Source organism: Pleuronectes platessa, chromosome 21, assembly GCF_947347685.1.
Source record: "Pleuronectes platessa chromosome 21, fPlePla1.1, whole genome shotgun sequence".
Lineage (NCBI taxonomy): Eukaryota > Metazoa > Chordata > Actinopteri > Pleuronectiformes > Pleuronectidae > Pleuronectes > Pleuronectes platessa.
The window spans coordinates 4213093-4235235 of record NC_070646.1 but is presented as its reverse complement, the minus strand read 5'-3'; the positions used below and the strand labels follow the sequence as shown (position 1 = coordinate 4235235).

The 22143-nt window shown below is 42.6% G+C and overlaps 3 protein-coding genes across 4 annotated transcripts; 2 read left to right on the top strand and 1 right to left on the bottom strand.

Moving 5' to 3' along the window:
* Window positions 1-165: 165 nt before the first annotated feature.
* On the bottom strand, window positions 166-6235 carry zgc:123217 (uncharacterized protein LOC641414 homolog). 2 transcript variants are annotated; one of them, XM_053413825.1, is made up of 6 exons: window positions 6011-6221; window positions 4466-4480; window positions 4229-4391; window positions 2994-3262; window positions 1811-1953; window positions 166-1071 (listed from the first exon to the last, which is right to left on the bottom strand). In XM_053413825.1, the coding sequence occupies exons 1-6, from the start codon at window positions 6063-6065 to the stop codon at window positions 757-759; spliced, it is 960 nt and encodes a 319-aa protein (XP_053269800.1). In that variant the 5' UTR covers window positions 6066-6221; the 3' UTR covers window positions 166-756. The 2 variants fall into 2 exon arrangements, with proteins under 2 accessions (XP_053269800.1, XP_053269801.1); XM_053413826.1 differs by lacking the exon at window positions 166-1071 and adding an exon at window positions 1078-1468 and having other exon boundaries at window positions 6011-6235.
* A 1336-nt stretch (window positions 6236-7571) lies between these two features.
* si:ch211-180a12.2 (uncharacterized) lies at window positions 7572-15790 on the top strand. The gene is made up of 13 exons (XM_053413823.1): window positions 7572-7763; window positions 9597-9908; window positions 10032-10325; window positions 11152-11457; window positions 11539-11649; window positions 11807-11968; window positions 12728-12958; window positions 13042-13092; window positions 13176-13430; window positions 13516-13863; window positions 14149-14421; window positions 14886-15161; window positions 15281-15790. The coding sequence occupies exons 1-13, from the start codon at window positions 7712-7714 to the stop codon at window positions 15310-15312; spliced, it is 2703 nt and encodes a 900-aa protein (XP_053269798.1). The 5' UTR covers window positions 7572-7711; the 3' UTR covers window positions 15313-15790.
* A 994-nt stretch (window positions 15791-16784) lies between these two features.
* On the top strand, window positions 16785-22081 carry si:ch211-136m16.8 (uncharacterized). The gene is made up of 6 exons (XM_053413435.1): window positions 16785-17070; window positions 17833-21090; window positions 21190-21385; window positions 21595-21674; window positions 21755-21846; window positions 21930-22081. The coding sequence occupies exons 1-6, from the start codon at window positions 17014-17016 to the stop codon at window positions 21988-21990; spliced, it is 3744 nt and encodes a 1247-aa protein (XP_053269410.1). The 5' UTR covers window positions 16785-17013; the 3' UTR covers window positions 21991-22081.
* The last annotated feature ends 62 nt before the right edge of the window (window positions 22082-22143 follow it).

The window sequence follows — 22143 nt, the reverse complement described above, 5'->3', positions numbered from 1 at the left end:
GAAAAGAAATGTTGTGAGGAGAAGCTTGCGTTGCTTGACAAGATAAGATGTGTCCGAAATCACCCTCTCACTCACTCACCCCCTCCCCCCTAATTCACCATACTGCAACTTCTATGTAGAGGACGATATAGTGAGCTCATCCGTACAAGGAGGCTACTCAAAATGTCAGTCATCATTCATCAACATTTATCAAGAACAACCACAGGTCTCTTATAGCTCTACTGAGCTGTGTATTCCTTTAACCCTTAGAGGTCATGATTTTATCTTTACAAATAAAATGGAAACTGTCGGAGAATAAAAATGTCAGCACCTCCTTCCCGTGATTGACACAGAGTTATGTAGAATCAACTGCAACACTTATTATTTAGAAAGGTTGTCAGACCTGATATCTCTCTTTCAATCTTCTAAACCACCAAGGATTAGATCTAATAAATGTAACTTTATTAACAGGCTATGCATTGCAGGCATTTATTGGCCTCTATGACTTGTAGAAGTTAAACCACAACCACACTAAGTGACTGTTGGATTTCCCATTGATTTATCAAACAGTTTGTCCTAGGCAACAATTTGATCATACAAACTCTACTGCAACAACCATGAGGTTGTATGTAAGTAGAATGTAGAACTTTATCAAATTAATTCAAAAGGGTAACACCAAAGAAGGTACATCACATTTCATTTAGCGGGCGCTTTTATCTAAAGCGACATACAATAAGTGCATTCAACCAAGTTGTTTTTTACAACTTTGCTATTGAGCTAAAAGAGCTGCAGGAACACTGTCACTTGGCTTATAACAAACACAGGCAGCGCTGTCAAGGTTGATGATGAGGAGGGTGCAGTTCCATTTGAGGGACACACAAAGCTGCTGTCTTGGTCGTTGCCATTGGAGGTGTATGTCAAAAATCCAACACTGGCTCCTGCCACTTGTTGTCTGATCCAGCCCTCGAACTCAGACACTCGGCCATAGACCTCAGGGTAACCCGCAACGGCACAAGGTATTCCGAAACTGGCAATCCCAGCCTGGATCCACTTTGAGCCTTGTTTGCACTGCAAAGGTCCCCCGGAGTCCCCCTTAAAAGACACACCATGGCAGTTAGTGGACACTCCCAAGGATCATGTAAGACTGGAGTAGCTTAGCTTTGCCTCACTGACAATAATATACAATATGTTTCAATGTTAATATGTTTAAATGTGTAAGACTCTTGATGCTCTACAGCTTCATCATCGTGACAGATGCAAATATTTTAACTTTTTGTGTGAATAGATGTCTCTGAGGGATTTAAGAAACTCCAAAGAACAATCTAGGCAGGTCGGTAATCATCAGTTCTTATTATCATTAGTATTGTGCTGTTGAGTAATTATCAAAATGGTTGCCAGTTCGAATCCCTGGGTATTTCTGTGTGGAGTTTGCATGTTTTTCCCGTGTTGATGTGGGTTTTCTCCAGGTATTGTGTCCTCGTCCCACGGTCTGAAAGACATGCAGTTTGGAGGTAAGACCCTGAATTATAGGTGTAGATGTCTCTGTCTTTGTGATACACTGGCGACCTGTCCAGGCTGTAGCCCGCTTCGATTAGATCATGTTCTCCCTGTGACCCTCAAATGATAATGGATGGATGGATAAGTAATTATTTTCAGTATCAGTGAATAATTGGTTGTACTTCTTAGAGAAATTTTTACTGTCAGTAGAAATAAAAGCTTCCACAGAATTGAGGTTGTTGTATTATATTGTGTGAGGTTTATTTGTTGACTTATGTCTCTATGTCGGTCGAGCAAATAGTCGGTACACCTCATATTTATCCTCCGTTGTTACCTGACACACTCCTTTGTTCTCTTCCCCAGCACAAATCATTTGGTTAGTGATGCCTATTTCTTCTTTGTAAGTGCACCGGCACTTCTTATTTCCAATGACAGGGATCTTCACCTCCTGAAGTTTCATAGTAGCTGGCAAAGGCTCTGCAGGAGAGATAATATAATCACTCCATCATGCTCAAGTTTCAGTCTTGCAAATGTATTATTTGCCAATAATCAGACAATCTCTCCTCTGTGATCTGATGACAAGTGGTTGACGCTAAGTAAATGAGCAAACACAACCAAATATGTCAACTCAGCTGACGTCCTCTGACCCGCTACAGTTTCACGATGATTGAAAAGTATTTCTTTACGTCTCAATATCAACACTTATTTCTTTTTTTTTTAAATGGATAAAATATTTTCTTCAGCCGCTCATTGATGCATTCAGTCCCACCTGACTTGTGGTCACTAGTGGTCACAGGAGACACCTTCAGGATGCAGATTAATGTCAATATACAGACAAACTAGCTAACCACTTGTGATTGGATCTTTCAAGATGGAGAATAATACCAGATTCGAATTGGGCCTCAGCCTTGTGATTATACATTTACAGTCGTTCCTGCACCATAAAGGAACGGATGAAGACGGATTGAGAACTACCAATGAAGCAAACCTTCGTAAGAAAAAGTGGTGAAAAAAGATTCAAAAAATGGCAGCTGCTTAAATATATATTTGCTTAAAGGTTCAATGTGTTTAATTTAGTGACATCTAGTGCTGAAGTTGCATGTTGCAGTTGAATACCTCTCACCTCACCCTCCCCTTCCAAACATGAAAGAGAACCTGTGGTAACTTTCAGTTGTCACAAAAACTACAAAAGGTGTTTTGTTTGTCCAGTCTGGGCTACTGTAATCCTCTCTACATCCGTAGAGAGGACCCGCTCCCAATGTAAATATCAAGTATTAAAATATAAAGGGCCCATTCTCGGGTAAAGAATACAACAATTCATACTATTTAGATGAATCATACTAGTGGAAACATCACTAGGATTATTTTATATAAAATGTCCCTTTCACCTAAATCTTACACACTGTGAACCTTGAAACTTGGTCTGGGATTAAAATAAAAGTGACGGAATATCCCGACAGAAATATGGTCTGGATGCTCTCTCTGCATCCAACTATACTACCTGAAAGGACCCTCACCATTTTTCGTAAGTCTGCCCCATCCAGTGGCCCAGCAGAGGGTGGAGTTGAAGAACTCGCTTGTAGTACTTGCCAGGCAGATGGGTCTGATGTAGTTGTTGAAAGTGACAGTGCTGCTGAGCTTCATCAGGGCAGCGTCATTGTTTAGCTTTGTGTTGTTGTAGTCGGGATGGAAGATGACTTGGGAAACAGTGCGGCTCACCTCATTAACATTAGGGCCACTTTGAGTCTCTCTTCCGAAATAGAGAGTCCATTCATCGATTTGGTTTCTACATTTAGAAAAACATGAATTAAATTGTGGACAGAAAAATCTCATATCAACCCATTTGCCCATGTATTAATTCTCCTAAATCATTTCAGGAAGATCTGTATGTTTCCAACAATTGATTTGATTCCACCAACGGCTCAAATGCTGTCTACTTGTTATTTTACACTTCATGTTCTTGACATGATTGGTTAATTTGGTTTGTGACATCACAAACTTGGCGGTTTGAACACTTTTTTTCATTATTTACTGCAATGTTAAGGTGTGAACATTCATTACAGATTTACTTTCTCTGGAATTGGCACCCAGTCCACCTTTTCGTTTATTGACTCTTTTAATAATATTGAATTTTTTATCTTGTTTTAACTCTTACCTGATCTTTACATTTTATATTTTTTTATTTTCTACTCTAAAGCTGTGTGATCTCCATATTTTTTGGGCTTACATTTTTCATTTTTAACCTATGAAAAGCCTTTTCATCGTGCTGTGAAAGGTTTATAATTATGTAAACGGCACAGGGGCGACATGTTAACAGGTTTAAAGTAGATTTTCAGTTTGCAGTGCAGAATTGCAGTAAAATGGAAAGTGTGATGGTTTTATGTAACACATGTTGGATCCTGTTTTTGCATCCGGTTTGCTATGAATTAATTACACAAGCTGATGAAATCATCGACGGGATGCAGTAACAGCTAGTATCAGAATTAGGCTTCTGGTGTATCAGGGTATTTCACTTCCTCATTTGTACAAAAGCAGACTATTTTTAAATAAAATATATATATATGTTGCTTATTTGCAACTAAGAATATAAATACATTCAAAGATTGCAAGACCATGAGGATTTCGTCATAGATATGAACTTACTATTTTTTTCTTCATGTGCATTGTTGCCATGAAAAGGAAGCTTTTGTCGTAAGAAAGAGAAATTTGACTGTTTTTCTGTTGTGTTTTGTTCAGTGGGAGTTTGTCTTACGTTAGGATGCAGTGGGCAGCTGTGAGCACCCACTGGTCACTGATGAGGGTCCCTCCGCAGATGTGAGACCGAAGATAGTGCACGCTGACCTGCCAGGGCCATGAGCCGGCTGTGGCACTCTCGCCGCCCACTATCCTTGTGTTCAGAGGTGCATCTCCACAGTCTGAGAGAGAACAGAAACCGACTCATCATAGATGCTTCTAAGTATTTGCACAGAACTAAATAAACTGTACTCACCCTGAGCCGTTGAGCCTGTGAAAAAGAGAGATGAAGATGTTACTTAAATCTGTTCTTCTTTTATCTATATTGTTTATCCTGTAAGGGTCGTGGAGGGATGGCTGGAACATTGGGTTAAAGGCCGGTATACGACCTTAGGGCAGCATATCACAGGACCAACATACAGACACATATGATCATTCACACACACCTACATTAAATATAGAGTTTCCTATCAACATTACCCAGACTTGCCATTAGTAGTCAAGATAAGGACTAAATGTAAGTTGAGTCTTTAAAAACATCACTTCGAAATGGCCTTGGGTATGAATACATTTGAATTTATCATAACCTTGAAGATGTGAGTTGGAATAATGTGGAAGTGTGTGTTTGTTTGATGAGATAAAGGAAAGTTTAAACAGCAAATAATCAGCAGAAAAAACGACTTATCTTTCCAAATTGAAACAAAGTTCAAAGTGAAGTTCACTACATGTTTTTATGGCAGAAGGTTAACACAGTCGTTTTTTGGGTTGCAGTGAATCTGCATGTGTTGGGACTGTGGAAACCCCCACTGACATGGACCAAGAAACCCACCGAAAGACCGAGAGCTTTCTCACTGTGAGTGTTAACCATATCCCTCACTTCAATCTATATATACTCAATGTGTGATTGTGTATTTGAGTGTATGATAGTCAGACCTGTGTCCATGTATGGTGGTGTAACAGTGTTTTGTTTTGTGTGACTACATCCACAGTGTGGCGCTAGAGTCACAGCTATTACCTCCAATTATTTCTAAGCTGCGGGATGAGATGTGCAAACAGCAATGTGAGTATTCTGTTCGTATTCATTCTTAATATGTTTATATGAATTATCTGCCATGATAGTCCTGATATTTAATATAACAGTTTTTGCTTTAATATGATCTCTGAAGTAAGTATGATTATGCGTCAGTGTACAATTAGATTATACTGCAAATCTGATCAGAATAACAAGCATAATTCACAATTCAGAGGAGCAAACTTCTGTTAACCTTGGTTTTAATGATAATAACAATAATAATAATCCACATCACATTACACTGGCAGCTAAATATAACCAATGAGTCATAAAATCTTAATAAAAAATTCCATTTGTAGTAAAAGACTATGGAATTATTTCCTGATCTTTAGAAATTCAGGGTGTAAGTGGAGATGTACTGAATCCCTGAATGTTTCAGTCACTGGACAGTTTGCTATTGGATATTAATGGTGTTATATTACATGTTCAATGTGATACAGGACATTACAAGGATGACGTGCTTGACGGCCTGGAAACAGTTAATGACAACATCCTCAGTTGTCCTGCGAGAAAGCCTGTGTTTCGTATTCACATCATTGAATTAACGTTTTATTGAGAGTAAAAGTCATTTCATTTTGAACCACCATTAACTACGTCCTCACAAATATACATAAAGTTGAATCACAGCTAACTAACTAACTAACCAACTAACTAAATACCTAACTAACTAAATAACCTACTTCCTTACTCACTCAGTTACTTACTCACCTACTTTGTGTAAATGCTCACCTTGATTCAACAGGACTATACACATCAAAAGCATCAGAACCGTCCCAGCTGCCATATCTGATCTGTCACTGTGTGTCTCCAGCTGTGCCTCGCTCTACGTTTAATTCACCCTTGTGAACTAATGCAGGTAGTTTTCTACACGATAGCAACACCCTACAGTACAGGTTAGACCTGTATAACCTTTGTGATTGGAAATAAGCTCAGACCCCCCTCCCCCACACGCACACACACACACACACACACACACACCCTTTGCAGCAGGACAATCACTGCTTTTGAGCTTTTGATGATTGAAATAACTTTCCTAATCACAGTGGGTGTGTGACGCTGCTCAAACCTGATTTCCTCAATACCTCTGCTGTGTGTAAGTCCCGCTTCGCCGTCAACTCTTTTCTGTACCCATCAGAACAGCTTTAGAGTTTGTGATTGTCTGACTTTAAATGTGTCATGTGTTCATTTTGGACGTGGTTGAGATGATGCGCAGCTGTTTCGTTTGTTTCACAGATTGTCTATTCTTGCTGTAGTTTGTGTGTTTTTTTATGTGCACCTCAACGACAGATACATTTGATTTGATTTTAAATGAAAAATTAAGCCTATGACATGGCTGCCCACATCATTAACCACATTTAGTAGGTGGCAAGAACAACTGTAGACTGACAGACGACAGTCACACACAAAATTACATATATTAAATTGTAACCTTCATTAAATGTTAAATAAAACACTACAATTAAGTGAGTACTGATTTGTTCTCCTTAATACATTGGCTGAAGTCCTAAAAATGTCAAGTGAAGTGATCACAATCAACATAATCCTTCATCGTGAAAAGATCAGTGTCAGAAACAAGTTGCCCAGTCAGCGAGAACACGGAGTACTGACACAAACAGGCAAATGGAACACATTCGTCACAGTTTAAATCTCACTCAGGTTTCGGTTTTGTTGAAATAAAACAGCAAAGGAATGTGACAAAAGAAAAGATAAAACACTTGAGCCCAGTGACAGAGAGGCCCTGTGTGATCTCCACGTAAGAAATGAACCCATGTTTGCAGACTGATGTGTGTCACGCTCAATTAAAGTGTAAAGTCAAACAAGTCAAACAGCTAATCAGGTTAATGAATATTCAGAGAGAGGGCGACAAAGACAAATCCCTTTCCTTCAAATATCAAGCACTCGAGGTGGTTAAAGATTAACTCCAACAGGGACACATCATAGCAGGACTGGAAACACAGAGGGCCCGTAAAAAAAGAGCCATTCTCTTCTTTTTATCCCCTTTTCTCCTGAATGCAACACCTCACAAATTTTCCCCTGGAGAGAAAAGAGTTGTGGTCTCGCCTGAATGTTTGCCCACATAAGCTCAGTGGGATGACCCTCTCTGTTTGTTCATGGCAACACTGCACCAATGTAAAGTAGCCCACAAAACCTTGGCCCGGGGCCCGAGTGAATTTTAAGTGACCGGTTTCTCCCATTGGTGTGTCCCTGCACATCTAACTCCCTTCCCTGCTTCTCCTTCTGGCTCTATCAGTCCTCTGGGGCTCGCTTCCCTAAGGAGGACAAACACATATCAAGGGCCTCCTTTCAGTCCCGTGAGGCCCAGGGACAATATTTCTTATTTCCCATTTGGCAGGAGAATCCCGCCCACTTTCATCTCATAGCTCTATATAAGACAGTAAAGGGGCCTGGCGATAAGACACGGCTCTCAAGATGCGGTGTAAAGTCCTCGTCTATGTCGGCCTCCTGGCTCTCATAAAGCATGGTGAGTATTGGGTCATTTCACTCACAGGCCAGTTACGGGTGCTAGACTGTTGTTTGTTCACCTATTGACGAGGTTTGTGAAGAGTTTGATCAGATCAGGTGAAATTGGAAAATCGATGCTGATTTATCTGAGATGAAGTCTTGGACGTGGTCTGTATGCAAATCGAGACGGTGCCTGCTGCTCCGACCTGTCAACATGCTCTCAACCCTTTATTTTGAGTTGATTTGTCGGAAGTGTAGGACCATTGAAGGTTTGAGAGCAATGTGTGTGTAGGTGTAATGGGTTTAATTGGGTAATAATACACTGATATATGAAAATCTGATATTTCTTCTTTTTCTTATTGATGCAACTTTCATGTCTCCTGTTGGTTCAATGTGAGCAATGCTGCTAATCAATGAATAGCACTGCTTTAGGGCAGTATTGGATTTAAAGTGTTTTCTTGCACCAGTGTGATGATTTGTCTTAACCAAAAATATATATTCCAGTCCGGCTATTAGAGAACATGTCTCTCAATGGAATTCATAGAAAATTGACTTACTGCTATCTGCTAAAATATGATAATTCATATACAGCAATCAACGCTTTTTTATCCACATCGTCCACTCCAGTATAATAATATTCACATGCACTGAGAATATACATAAGAATCTTTAAATGGTGTATTTGTCTACGCTACCGATTGTGCAGATTAGTAGATAAATAGCGAAAGCTAACCAAGCTAACCAAGGCAATTTCCTGTATGTGCAAATATACATGGCAATAAAAAGAATTCTGATTCTGATTCTGATTCTGAAAAGTATATTTTAAGATTTTCTTCGGAAAATAGTTTTCACTCAATTGCTCTGATCCGGCCCGAAGTTTAAAATAACTCTAATCTAGACTTAGCAGCAAAGTATAGCATTAGTCAACTCATTCTTCATCTGTTTGTCGGCCTCCTATGATCGGCCCATCAGTCACACTTATCAAGAGGTGCAACACAAACACTCCACACAAAAGAAAGTTTGCCTTGCTTTGGCTCTAAGTATTTATTGTGCTAGTTACTAATTAAGCTTATTGGCTGCTCAGAGCAGACTCAAAGGGTTCATATTTACACTGATTCTATGAGGTATACACTCAGATTACTGATTTACAATTAGGAAAGAAAAGAAAGAACGTGGACAAAGGACAAACTTCATGAAACTCAAACAATTCACTCAAATTCCAATTTATCTTGTGATGACATTTGTCAAATTAAATAAACAACCCCGGACTGGGTCAAGTCGGGATCCAGGAAAACTTTTTCACTTTCTTTGACAATGCGAGAGACGGCTGTTCAACATTTATGTTTGTTTCTCAAAGTTTAATTTATAGATCTTGGTGAAATAAACAGAGATATTTATGGGACTGATATGAGTGTCTGCTGATTGGTGCAGATTCCCAAACATGTAAATGTGTTTTTTTTTAGCTACATTTTCACCTTTATGAGGAGGATAGTCTTTTCTTCTTTTGAAAGAAGACAGCTTCACAAGGAGTTAAACGCTGTAGAGGAACGTTAGCTCGACTTATATCATGAAAGCTTTGCTATTTACAAGAGAATGTATAATCTTAAAAACAAACCTTTGAATTTCGTTTGTTTTCACAGGACTGCTAATTTTAAATCTAATTTAAGCTTAATTCAATTCAATTAATTAAACTGCAGCTGAAGATCCTAATCATTAACCAAATATTAAAGGCACATTTCACCAATCATCACTAATCTAATCTGTGCTGCAGTTGGTCAGGGCATCATTGAATGTGGTTCAGTAAAGTCTCTTTATTTCCTTCTCATCTGAATTAACACTCTCTGTGTTTCAGGGTCTCCCAGAGAAATTCAGGCCGGCCCAGATCAATATGCAACCCTCCCCTGCAATGTGACGCTCCCTGTTTCTGTGAACGAGTCTCTCATCACTGTCAGCTGGATAAGTAACGGCTCTGCTATCGCCTCATTCGGGAACGTGGCAACGCAAATAAAGGAAGGCTTCTTCTGGCGCCCCAGTGATTTTATCAGTGGATCCTTTTCACTGTACGTCCTCAGAGCCACTCTCGCCCTGCAGGGGGTGTATGAATGCACGGTCAGCTACAACTCCACGATCCTGCACTCCAGCAACGTTACATTCAGTATCATCGGTATGTCTTGGTTCAGTTGTGGAGATTTGGGCTTTAATTTCTCATCTGAACCCAAAAGTAGACGATGCTGAACTCTTAATCTCGTATTTCTCAAGCAGTTTCTTCTACGTCATCTCTCTGCAGCTCCCCCCACTCTCTCAATCCCTCAGCAGTGGGTGGTGTTAGAGACAGAGTGCCAGTTCATATGCAACGCAGATGGTTTCTACCCTCCTCCTGTCTCTTTCTCCTGGACCAGAGACGGGCAGGTGATTCATCCTCCCCACCCGGTCCAAGGTGAACAGGCTCCAGACGGTTTCTACACGGCCGTGGGCAACTTGACCCTCTACCCTTCCCGTGAGGACCAGAATGTGACCTTTGGCTGCAGAGTGTTACACAATGGAAACAATCAAGAGCTGGACTTCCAACTCAACATCACATGTGAGTGACACAAAGACACATTGAGCTTTATCGATCTGAACTCGTGGTCTGACACACGTGTGCATCCATGGTGGCTTAAAGAGAGAATGCCCCTGAAGAGGAAACAGATCTATTTAAGATCGGCTCAGTTTGAAAATGGAAAAAAATGAATGATGTAATAAGGTGAAATATGGTGACACAGACATCAGATCAAAGTTTTGTTTTTGCTGAATAGCTCTATCGCTTTGTGTTCCTTCAAGATAGGAATGCGAACGATTCCTCTTGACAACCCCCTCGTGCACTCATATGGGAACAAGTACCTATGCCAACTAGAATGACTTCTGAAGAAAAGAGATTAGAGAGCAATTGTCTTTTAAGTATACTTTATTACTTGCAAGGAAGGTCAGACAATCAAACAGCAGCGATGAGCATCCTGCAGAGGGAATGACAAAGAAACAGTTGCACTGTGTCTGTGTGTATGAAGGTGAACTATGTGTGTGTTTGTGTGTGTGATTGTGTGTGTGTGTGTGTGTGTTTGTTTGTGTGTGTGTTTTTGTGTGTGTGTGTGAGTGTGTGTTTGTGTGTATGTTCCCAGATTTGTGGCCCTGCTATAGTATGCATAAGCACAGATAAAATATAGTGCAGTATAATCCATTAATAACCACATTTAAATCCACTAGATCTGGATTTGTATTAGCTCCGCCACAGAGGGTTTAATTTCATCCACATTTGTTTGTTAGCCGGATTGCACAAAAACTGCACATTAACAAGTGATCCCGATGATTCCTCACGTTTCTTTTTTTCTGTGAGAACAGTTTTTCATCTGGTTCATAAATGTTTTCATCAGATCTCCCGTCTGTGCGTCTCTCTGCGTTGCCGTCGCACTCCAGCAACATTCCTCTCACTCTCTACTGTGACCTGGAGAGTTTCTACCCTGAGGAAGTCTCGGTGTCCTGGATTCAAAATGGCACAAGCCTTCCCGAGCCCCCGGCCACCGAGCAAAACCCAGACGGGACCTACAGCACCAGACACTATTATACTTTGAGCCCCGAGCAGAGGGAGCAAGGTGGGAGGGTCGAGTGCTTGGTGAACCAACCTGGGGTAATGGTCCCAGTCAGCGGCTCGGCAGACATGGAGAAACTGGATCCACAAGGTAATACTTAATTGAGATAACACATGTCTTCTTATAGATAACTGTTTGATGGATTTATTTCCTCATGCTGTTTCCTGTTAGATGAGTCTCCGGTGTTGACGAAATCAGCCAAAGCATCTGTGGCTCTGATGTGCATTTCTATAGTGCTGGTCTTCCTGCTCTGCTTCGGCTTTTCTTGGAGGAGAAGAGATGGTGAGTCAGAAACTGTCATGCGCTGATGCTTCCATTTATCTGACAAACAATCACATTTCCTCAGACCACCGTGTTAAATTCATTTGACCAATCAAATCCGATTGATTTAACTTAACTATGCTTTTACTCCTGGTAACTCGTTTGTTTTTCCCTTCAGAGAAGCAGAAGTCTCTCACCGTGTCGGGGATCATTCTCCCTCCGCGCGTGATCATTGGTAAAAAGGGCCGAGTGACGGTGAGCATCGAAGGCCGGAGAGTGGACCGAGTCCAGACAGCCTGGTTCCTCAATGATACCCCTATCTCCGACACCTCATTCACAGGTAGGAGAGCGGATGAAGCGTCCAGATGACCAGTGATTGCTCATTAATCCGTCTTTGTCCTCTTAAACCCGACTGGACCGGATCAGTGAGAAGAACCGAGTCGATATGTTTGATGTTTGAGATTTTTACAACCTTAGAGAAAGGGTTTGGTTAAAGGAGCTGTATATGTAAGGATTGCTATTGCTACATATCCAGCATCAACTCTTTACTTAATCGAGTAGAAACCCTAGATTACAGGGTTATAATCTTATTCTCAAACTCTACTCAACTTTTGGGAAGGCATCATTGAAAGTCCAGTATCGAATGTTCATTTACTCGCCAAGAGCTGGGCTGGCATGTGAAACACTGGGGTCACGAGAGGGCGCACGTTGCCTCTTGTCTTGTAAACCCAATGATGGCTGAAGCTCCCAGCAGACGAACATCACCACCACAATATATAGCACCTTTAATGCACTTACCACTCATGCCTGTTATGGCAAACTTTGGGCAGCAGCTACATTGAAAGGTCAGTGTAACTACAATGGGCGAAGTGGCTGATATATTGAAGAAACAGGAAATAAAACGTAGTTTGGACTGATGAAGGTACAGGAATCTTTTATTCTGTTCGTGAAACTGACCATGTTTTTTCTTTTACACTATAATTCTGCTAACAATTTACCAACCTCACACACGTAGGGACCTCCAAAGCTAACTTCAACTGCCTCTATAACCCCCTAACCACCATCCATCTGCCCTACGGTCTAACTCTCACCTCCACAGCATCAGAGAAAGGCCCCCTGCTGCCCTCCAGAGGCGAGATGGCCTACTACAAGCTGCACACCGAGGGGCCGCTGCACTCGACTGGAAGTGGCTCCCAGCAGTTGATCTCCGCGATGACCTTCATACCCCAGATTTCAATCCACAAGTCGGCGGTGTTCAAGTGTCAGGTCTCCTACATTGGCAAGGACAAGATCGTGGTGGAGAAGGTGTCCGAAAAGTTCACGATTCTGTGTAAGAAGTTATTCCCTCTCAATCATTTTCTATGACTTTCACATTTTTATGCCACCGAAATTATCACAAATTTTCTCCCACAGCTCCGCCTGAAGTATCAGAAATCCAGCTGGCAGAGACACCAAACGACTCAGGTAAAGCAACAGTTAATCCCCTCAATACATGTAGAACATTCCTGATTGTTAGAAGCTCCATCCCTCACATCTCTGTCCTGCAGATGTCATCAGCATGACTGTACGGGCAACACATTTCCATCCGGACGTCATCACCTTCCGCTGGTTCTGTCAGGGGGGTGAGCTGAGCCCTGTGGCCTCCCAGGCCTCGTCCTCCCCGAGGCCTAACTCTGAGGGTTTCTTTTCGGCCTACAGCCAGTGCAAGTTGCCCCAGAGGGAACTGGAAAAGGGAGGAACAAAAGTGTGGGTCAGTGTCCACCACATCGCCCTGAAGCAGCCAGTCACCCGCGAAACCAGAGGTAAGAAGCAAGGGAAGCAAAAGGCATGAAATGTTTATTTGATATACAAAATTAAAGCTTGATTTTCTGCTTGACTCTGAAACAGGCTTCATGAGGAGGCCGTGCGTGTCCGAAATCTTCAGCTCCGCCTCTTCCCCGGATCAGACTTCAACCTTGGGATGTGAAATCACAAATTTCTACCCTCCGAACGTCACAGTGACCTGGCTGAAGCTCAGAGAGGGAGAGCAGGATGACAGGGAGGAGGAGGTGGTCGACGGAGGGGAGCTGTGGGGCCCCTTACAGACTCAGCCCAGAATCTACAGGGCCACAGCCTTTCTGAAAAGGAAGGGAATGAGTCAGGGGAAGAAGGAGAGACGAGGAGGGATTATGTGCAGAGTGGAGCACTGTTCACTACAGGAGCCCATTGAGAGGCAATGGAAACATGTTGACATTGGTATGAATCATAATAATATCGGTATTTTCACTATCATCAGCGCTATCCTATGCAGGCCCATTTCCGCCAGTGATAAATAAAAATGAATCTAAGTCATAATTAAAAGATATCAAATCATTTTGAGACACTAAATTGTTATTGTGAGACGAGAGTTATTATTTTACATTTTCTCAGTATAAAAAACTCCATAATATCCAAACAATAACCCAAAGAGGGGGAAAAACATAACTTTTCCTGCTTTTAAACTTTTTCATGAACTAAGTCTTTCTGTTGTCACTCCTTTAGTTGCTCCCTACATTGCTCCATCCCTCTCGGTGTGTTGGAGCAGTGAAGGGGTCGGCGTGTTCTCTCTCCTGGTGAAGGGAGGTCACCCCAAGGTCAAACTACTCTGGGCGGCGGGCGGACACACTCTCTCATCGCTGGTGTCCAATGAGACGGAGGAGATCGGAGACGACGGTCAGAGGGAGCTGAAGAGCGTGTGCGCCCTGGAGAGGTCGACGAGTCTGCCAAGTCGGACGAACAAACAGCAGGAGAGACAGAAGAACAAACACGCAATAAGTACTTATTATATTTATACATATGTGTGTGTGTATGTGTGTGTGTGTGTGTGTGTGTGTGTGTGTGTGTGTGTGTGTGTGTGTGTGTCACAAACAGTAAATAAAGTTGGAAAACATCATTGGCACCAAAAGTGGAGCCAATGCATCCTGATCGCCATCTGGTGGCTGGAGTCAGTATGAGTGATAAACCCAGTTCTTATCCCACTTGCGTATGTTTAAGTGTTTTCCCACTAAGTCAGGTTTTAATTAGTTATTTGATGCTATAGATTTAGGAAGTGGAGATGCATTGTGCATCTTTATTTACAGTCTATTGTTTAAAGTCTACAAATTGTTAAAGGGAATCCTGTGCTACAATTCTAACACAGGGTTTAAAAACATGGGTTTTAGAGTAGAGAGCATCAAATGAAAAATGCATCACACATAGAGACATTCACTTTTAACTCATTCGCTGTTCTTACTTCGCAGAAACAAAAGCTGCTGTTACGGACCCGGACGCCGAAGGGATCGAGTACATCGACGAACAAGTGGACGGAGAGAACAACAACATTGACAGGGAGGAGGACATGAACGCGGAGGTGGACCAGGACAGCGACAAAGAGGCGGTGGACGACTCGGGCGCGCTGCACATCAACAGAGTCAACCTGAGCAGAGGCCCCAGAGAGAGCGAGCGAGCGTGCATGAGAGTGTGCGTGGAGATCACACACGCGGCCCTCAAGCTTCCTGTTTATCGAACGTGGACAGGTGAGATTACTGGTGTCAACTGTCGCTTTTGTTTGCACAAGACAGAAGTAAAGCTCCCTCTCAACAGGAAGTGTGTTCACGTTTAGTTCTTCAACTGGATCTTGTGTCGTCTCTTTCAGAGCCCAATGAGGAAATGTCCTCCTCTGCATGAAGCCCTGACGTCTGAGGAGTGTGTCTCTGTGTCACACAGCATAAATCTAACATACTGTATGTTTCTATATAGTGAATACAAAGTAGTCATGATTCCAGAATGTCAAGGGTTCAATTTTATTTATTATGATGTGTCACACGTAACTTTTTTTCTTCCAACTCCACAACTTTTACAAATGTTCATAGTTTTGTACAAAGAATTTTGCAACAATAATAATCAACCTCTGTGGATATTAAATCTCTTTTGGGAAATGCAATCTATTCTAAATCAAGAGATTTGTGTCTTTTGTTTCTCTCCGCTCAGTGGTCTGTGCAGAAACATAGGAGTCTATCTGTTTCTGTTGTTGGTCAACCACTGCAACATGTTCTCATTTCAAAATACACTTCTGTTTTTCCCCCTGCACACCCTGACCACAGGGACGTCACGTGCTCGGCTGAACTGAGTAATTAAGATGATGTTTAGTTGGAAACTTCCGTTGCACAAACAGTACATCTACAGTCACAGCTGTGCAATGATAAAGAGGTGGAACAGACAACTCTTTTTATTCCTTGTATATGAAAGTAGGTTTTTAGTATAATTTTTGGTCAATAAAATTCTAGCAGCTTTCATACACACGACCTAAGTTTCCCACGTATGCTGTGTTTTGTATTGTTTTAATGCGAAACCTGGTGCAATAGTTACCCACAATGCCCCTGGACCTGATTCACTCAACTGTACAGATTAACACTACAGTATCTGTCGCGCTGATCTTTTGAGGAGCCAATCCCAGCCGACATTGGGGGAGAGGTGGGGTCCGTCCCTGGACAGTTTGTCAGTCTATCACAGGCTAAGACAAACAACCAGTCACAATTTACCACAATATGGCAAATTTAGAACTGACCTAACCCAAACCTGAATGTGTTTGGACTGTGGGAGGAAGCCCATGCAGACACAGGGAGGACCGCCTTACTCCACACAGAGAGACCCCGACCAAACTGGGATTCGAACCAGGGACCTTCTGGATGTGAGGCAACAGGGCAAACCACTGAAACTGAGATTGGAGTCTGGAGTTTATTTTAGTTTTCTATTTAGTTTTTTAAAATTCCTAATCTTCATTATTAACTTCAAAAAGACAAATATAAGAATGAAGATGTTGCAGATGAGAAAAGGGTAAAAATAAAACACTATAAAATGATTTAAACATTCACTAGGCATCAACAAAATATTATTTAAATGTGCATAAATGACACAAAGGCCATTAGGCTCTCTCTGGTTATCTGGTTAATATCTCTAGTTTGATATAAAGTGAACCAGGTGTAAACACAAGTCAGGTTTAGTTCTGCATGAACAGATATAATTTGATCTGAGCAGGGGAAGTTTTGCACCCTGGTGCACGTGTTATAATATTTTCACACATGAGCTGCAGCTGTTTTTTCCATCGTGATCATGAGCGGCTTTGCTGTAAACGGTGACTGGGAAGTAAAGTCTGATCTGTGGTCGGACTTTGTCACATCCGCAAACTGTGCGACACGCAGCAGAGACTCAGCTGCGTTCATCAGCCTCTTCCTCATCTTCACCCACCGGATATCAAGTGTGTGTCAGTGGAGCAGGAATCGAACCAGGCTGGATGCTCGTGTGCAGCTTGATGTCATCGCCCAGGACTTTTAATCAGTTTTGTTTTGAGTAAATGTTTCGGAGGGTGGAGGAGCAGGAAGTCAGAAGATGGACCCGGACAATGACTCCACTTCCCGGGTGGAGAGGAGCCTGTGGTCCCTATGGGTGAGCTGCTGCTGCTGCTGCTTATCGATACAAGTTGATCATTGAACCACAGTGAAGTTTCCGGTTCGTTCACAGCTGATCTCAGGGGTTTTAACTCGTCAACAAATGAACGTTTGAATATAGGAGATAACTGCGATGTTTTCAATAGACTCCGAATCACCTCAGATATTATTACACCACACAAACAGGAAACAGCTCGTTTAAATGGATTTAAGTGCGTTCTCTTCTATAAATATTTATGAATCACACATTTTTCACTAGCTTATATTCAAAGATGTGCTGAATTGTAACAACAGCATAGAAAAAACAGGACACACCTCTTGTAAGTGGAAAGCACTGTTGTATTTTATATGAATATTATTATTTAAAAAACGTTGTCTCTTAATTTGCTCCCATGTCACGTGACCCTATGATGGCAAATCAATGCTGGATTGTATCATATTATTTATATCCCAAGAAAAACAGAACACACTTTCATGGGGTTTATTATTCTTTATTTTATTATTGGATTTTAGTGCTTTTGATATGGATAAATGTATATTCTTTCAATATCTTCCATTCCACTTAATTCTGACTCCTGCACTTGATTATAATATTATCCAAAATGATTGAATAGATAAAGATGTATTTGTGAGTTTGTTCACCTCCTCGGTGGATGACAAACAGGTCCCATGTTATCCCTTGTGAGGAAAAATGCAGAAAATTACAGGATGAATACAAATTTGAATTAAAAATCAACTCTTTCTCTCCATATCTTCTCAGTCCTATATAACCGGAGCAGTGAACAGACTCTTCCGTCCAGAGCCCACGAGCCCAGAGTACAATGACCCCGACTCCTTCCAGCAACCTGCAGCTGACAGTGAACCTGCTGACAGCCGTCCCCCAGACTCCGGGGGACGGGGTGTGGATGAAGAACGGCCTCTTTCGACGACCTCTCTGCTTAGTCCTCCGCGGTCGGTGGTTGTCTGGGAGCTTTGCAGCACAAGTGACGACTTCGGGCCCGAGGAAGAAATCATGCAGTTCAGAAGCCAACTGAGTGAAGGCCCTGAGAGCAAAGCATCTGAGGAGGCCGAGGCCACCAGAGAGGAACAGCTGGGCCAAACAGGAACTGATGATGCAAGGTTGCTTAAAGCAGCAAAAGAATACAAAGATGTGGGTGATGAGGAATCTTACACTCGAGGACAAGAACAGACGACAGAGAATGAAGGGCCTTTAAGTATTACAGATGATGACATGAGGGGAAATGGAAGACAGGCTGATGACCACGGAAAAGTGGATGAAAAAGGGGAAGATGATAAAATGCACCTTGAACATGAACCAACTTCGGAGATGGAAGATGCTGAGATAACGTTGTGCTTGGGGACAGATTTCAGTCCAGAAGAGGAGCGTTACATGCACATAGAAGAGGCAAGGCTGCTGAGGGATGCAGCAGGAGAAGGAGAAAACCGCGATGGGTTGTCACAGCTGGGCTCGGAAATCAGTATCAAGTACGACGAGGGGAGACAACAAGTTGAACATCAGTTACTCGTCTGTGAGGAGCTCTCAGAGAATGACAGAGAAGTCAAGGGAGACCCAGGCTCGTCCTCGCTGGAGGATGAATTAACTATGACCCTCGGAAAAAGTGGTGAAGTATCAGAGGGCGTTGGATATGAGCATGTTATGGGGGAGCTTGGTGGGGAAGAAGAGGAGGCTGCAGACCACCAGGCGGTAGATGAAGAGTTTTTTACTGAACAGGCTGCATGTAATGAAGAAGTTGTGCAGGACTCTGAAGCTGAGCTGCAAACAGCTGAATTTAGAGATAAAGAAAAAGAGGATGTGGCCAAATGCATCGAAGTGCAAACCATAACACCAGAGACGGATGATGCGAACGAGGAAAAATCGAATGTGGCAACAACAGACGTTTCAGTGGAGAAGAGATTTTTTGATAAGGATCAAACAGAAGTGGAGAGTTTTTCCAGTAAATTGAAAGACAACAAAGAAAGTAACATAGAAGCAGCATGTACAACCACTTTAGTTACAGTAAAACCCAAAGGCCAAACTGGACAGGAAATAAGTGGAGAGCTCAAAAATATTCCCCCGGGGGTAGGCGAAGGCCATGCTGTTGTGGTGGAGGAGCCGCATTCTCCGACCAGCCAGGGAACACAAGAGGGAGTTCCTGAATACAACAATGAGCCTGGGCCAGATGAAAATACAACACAAAGGTTCCTGGAAGTAGGAAATTACAAGGAAAGCGATGCCACCCAATTACCAGAAGAGGTGGAGAGCCAAGAGTGGGAGAACATTCAAAACAGTGGCACTGGAGGTGGGTTTTCCCCAGTGAGGGAGCATAAGAAGGAGGAAGGAGACGGAACAGAAGATTTTAAGAAGGAGGATAGAAAGATACTGCAGCTTACAGACGCTGGATTACCACAAGAGACTGAGGATATGATTGTCGAACCAGCCGTCGAAGGATCAGGACAGAAAGACGAGACATTCTCGAGCTCGATGAGGACGAGGATCGGACAGTTGGAAGAAGAATTTGAGAGCCACGTTGGTACAACAGAGGAGAATCTTAAGAAAACAGAAGAGCAGGATGGAACTGAAGAGCTGCTGGTTGACTTTGAAACTCATGAAGATTTAAGTGGAACCAAAGAAGCTGCAGGAGGTGACCAGGAATCGACGGGAGAAGCTTTGAAAATCCTTAAGGCTGAAGAACAGAGGATGACAGAGATGAGTTTCTATCAAGTGTCAGGAGATGCTGAGCAAAACTTCGAAGACATTATCGAATCTGGATTTATGAAACAATTGGAGGAGCCTAAACTACCTGAAGGTAATAGTGTAGAAATGCAAGATGCAGGGATAGATATGGAAGAAACAGGCTCTGGAGTTGAGGAGCAGGGAACGGAAGATGAAATGGAGAACAACAATGAGATGGAAGCTTTAAATCTGGCCGCCGAGCTAACTTCTGAAAACAACAAAAATATTTGGTTTGCAAAATCGGAATTAACGACACAAGACGAGTCGCTGGAGATTGAAAATCAAACATCAGACGAAGCATCTGAGGCGAGTGCAGCAGCAGATAAATTAATGACAACCACAGGCAAACCAAATGATTTGGATGTGATAGGAAAGGAGGAAATGGAAAAATTTGAGGCCGAATCAGAGGAGAGCTCCTCAAGTGGATCTCAAGACCTGATTGAGGAGGAAATCCTTGACTTGTGGATAGAGAAGGCATCGTTCAAGGAGGCAGAAGAAATGGAACCACGAGAAGGGCCTGAACCCGGAGGACAACGGGTCAAAAAGAGAGAGGAGCAATCGGATGAGACGGACGAGGAGAACGAGAAGCTTGTGGAGTCGATGTCAGGAGAATCTGGATTAGTGAGCGACACAGAAATGTCTCCATCAGCAGCAGAGTCTGGATTATTGGACCAGTCTGTCAGTGGATGGAGCACAGACCCCAGTGAGTCCAATCTCCTGGAGTCAACGAGCTCTGGGTCCCCACAGGACATCTTGGACTTGTTCGCTGGTGCGTTAGACTCAGCAGACGTCTCCGAACTGTCTACACGGCAGCCTGACTCTGAATCTCAGGATGTGTCGTTGGAGGAAGCAGCGGAGACGGGGCAGTCGGATCTGACAGAGGAGGAATCGACCCCTGAGACAGGATTTCACCCTGGATCTGGAATAATATCACTAGAGGCTGGATGTTTCAAAGTGAGATCGGATAAATCTCAAGACAAAACAGATGAGGAACCAGTTGAATCAGCAGAAAGTGAAACTGGAAAAGAGAAAGGGAGCGACTGGAAAGACTCTGGAGAAGAAGATCCTGAGACCCTTTACACAGAAGAGAAAACTGAAGATGCAGGTGCACCTCGTGAGGCAGCTGTCTCTGACTCTGGAAGTGGCTCAGAGGTTTTGTTACAGGACGAAATCCCCATGAGGGATTCAGAAGATGTCCCCTTTGATGAGAAGTTGGAGCAACCACAGGACACCGCGTGGTGGGAGGATATCGCTGAGGAGGCAGACGAGCCGACAGCAACTCAGGTTCAGATTGATGCATTGTTTCTAAAATAACATATTTAAATTTCAAAGTGTTCATAACCTTCAGAGATGGTGTGAGCTCAGTTGGTTTTGTCATTGCAGGTGGACGAGTCTGCTCTGGACTTCACACCACAAAAGTCGAGGATTGCTGTGAAAAACCCTCGTGTCAGGCCGCCCTCAGATCCCCGCTCCCTGCTGCACATGCCCTCAGCGGATCCCACGCCCTCCTCGCGGCTGCCAGTCAAAGTCCCTCGAGGTGTGCCTTTGGGAGGCATGGGCATCGGGATAAAACTGCCAGGTATGGGTCACTCTAAGTTGTTTCCAGACATGAACTTTGGAAATTGTTTGTGATATCGGATCCGGACATTTTCAGTAGTTTGTCTTTTACGTACGAGTCTCATTCTATCTCAAATTTGACATCTTCGCCTGTGTCTTGCACGTGTATGGCGCCTCTTTGTCCTCATGTATCAAAGTTTGTAAATAATGTCACAAATCTTCGTTTTTCAGGCCTTGGCGCAGGTTTCCCCGCTTTGAAAAAGACCAAGCGTGCGATGACGGAAGAAAAAAGCTCAGAGACCTTCTCACAGGTATCATTAAGCTTCATTAATAGTCTGTGAGTCTCACGTGTTGAGGTGTGAACATGTTTACAATGTGGTCACATCAACAGGAACCTGAAACAAAGCCTGAGGAGCAGAGTGATGCGATCAAACAAGACGAGGAAAAACCCAAACCTAAATGGATGCCACCTCGACATCCAGGGTAAACTTTTAAGAAGAGTGAAATTCTGCAGAAAAGAGACATGAAGTCTGATTCTTACTCTTAATTTTGAAATGTCTCCCCAGATTTGGAAATCCCCTCATGTCTGAGCTGAAGAACAAACTGAAGAAGCCCACAAACGAGTGATGAAGATGAATTGTGTGAAGATTTGATGATTATGTACAAATGGATTTATTTTTTGTTGTTTTTGTCAAACTGGATAAAGTGATGAGATGTTCATCGTGTCGTGTTTTTCTTTCTCCGCCGTGTTTGAGTTTTGTAATAAAGCTTGAGAATTGT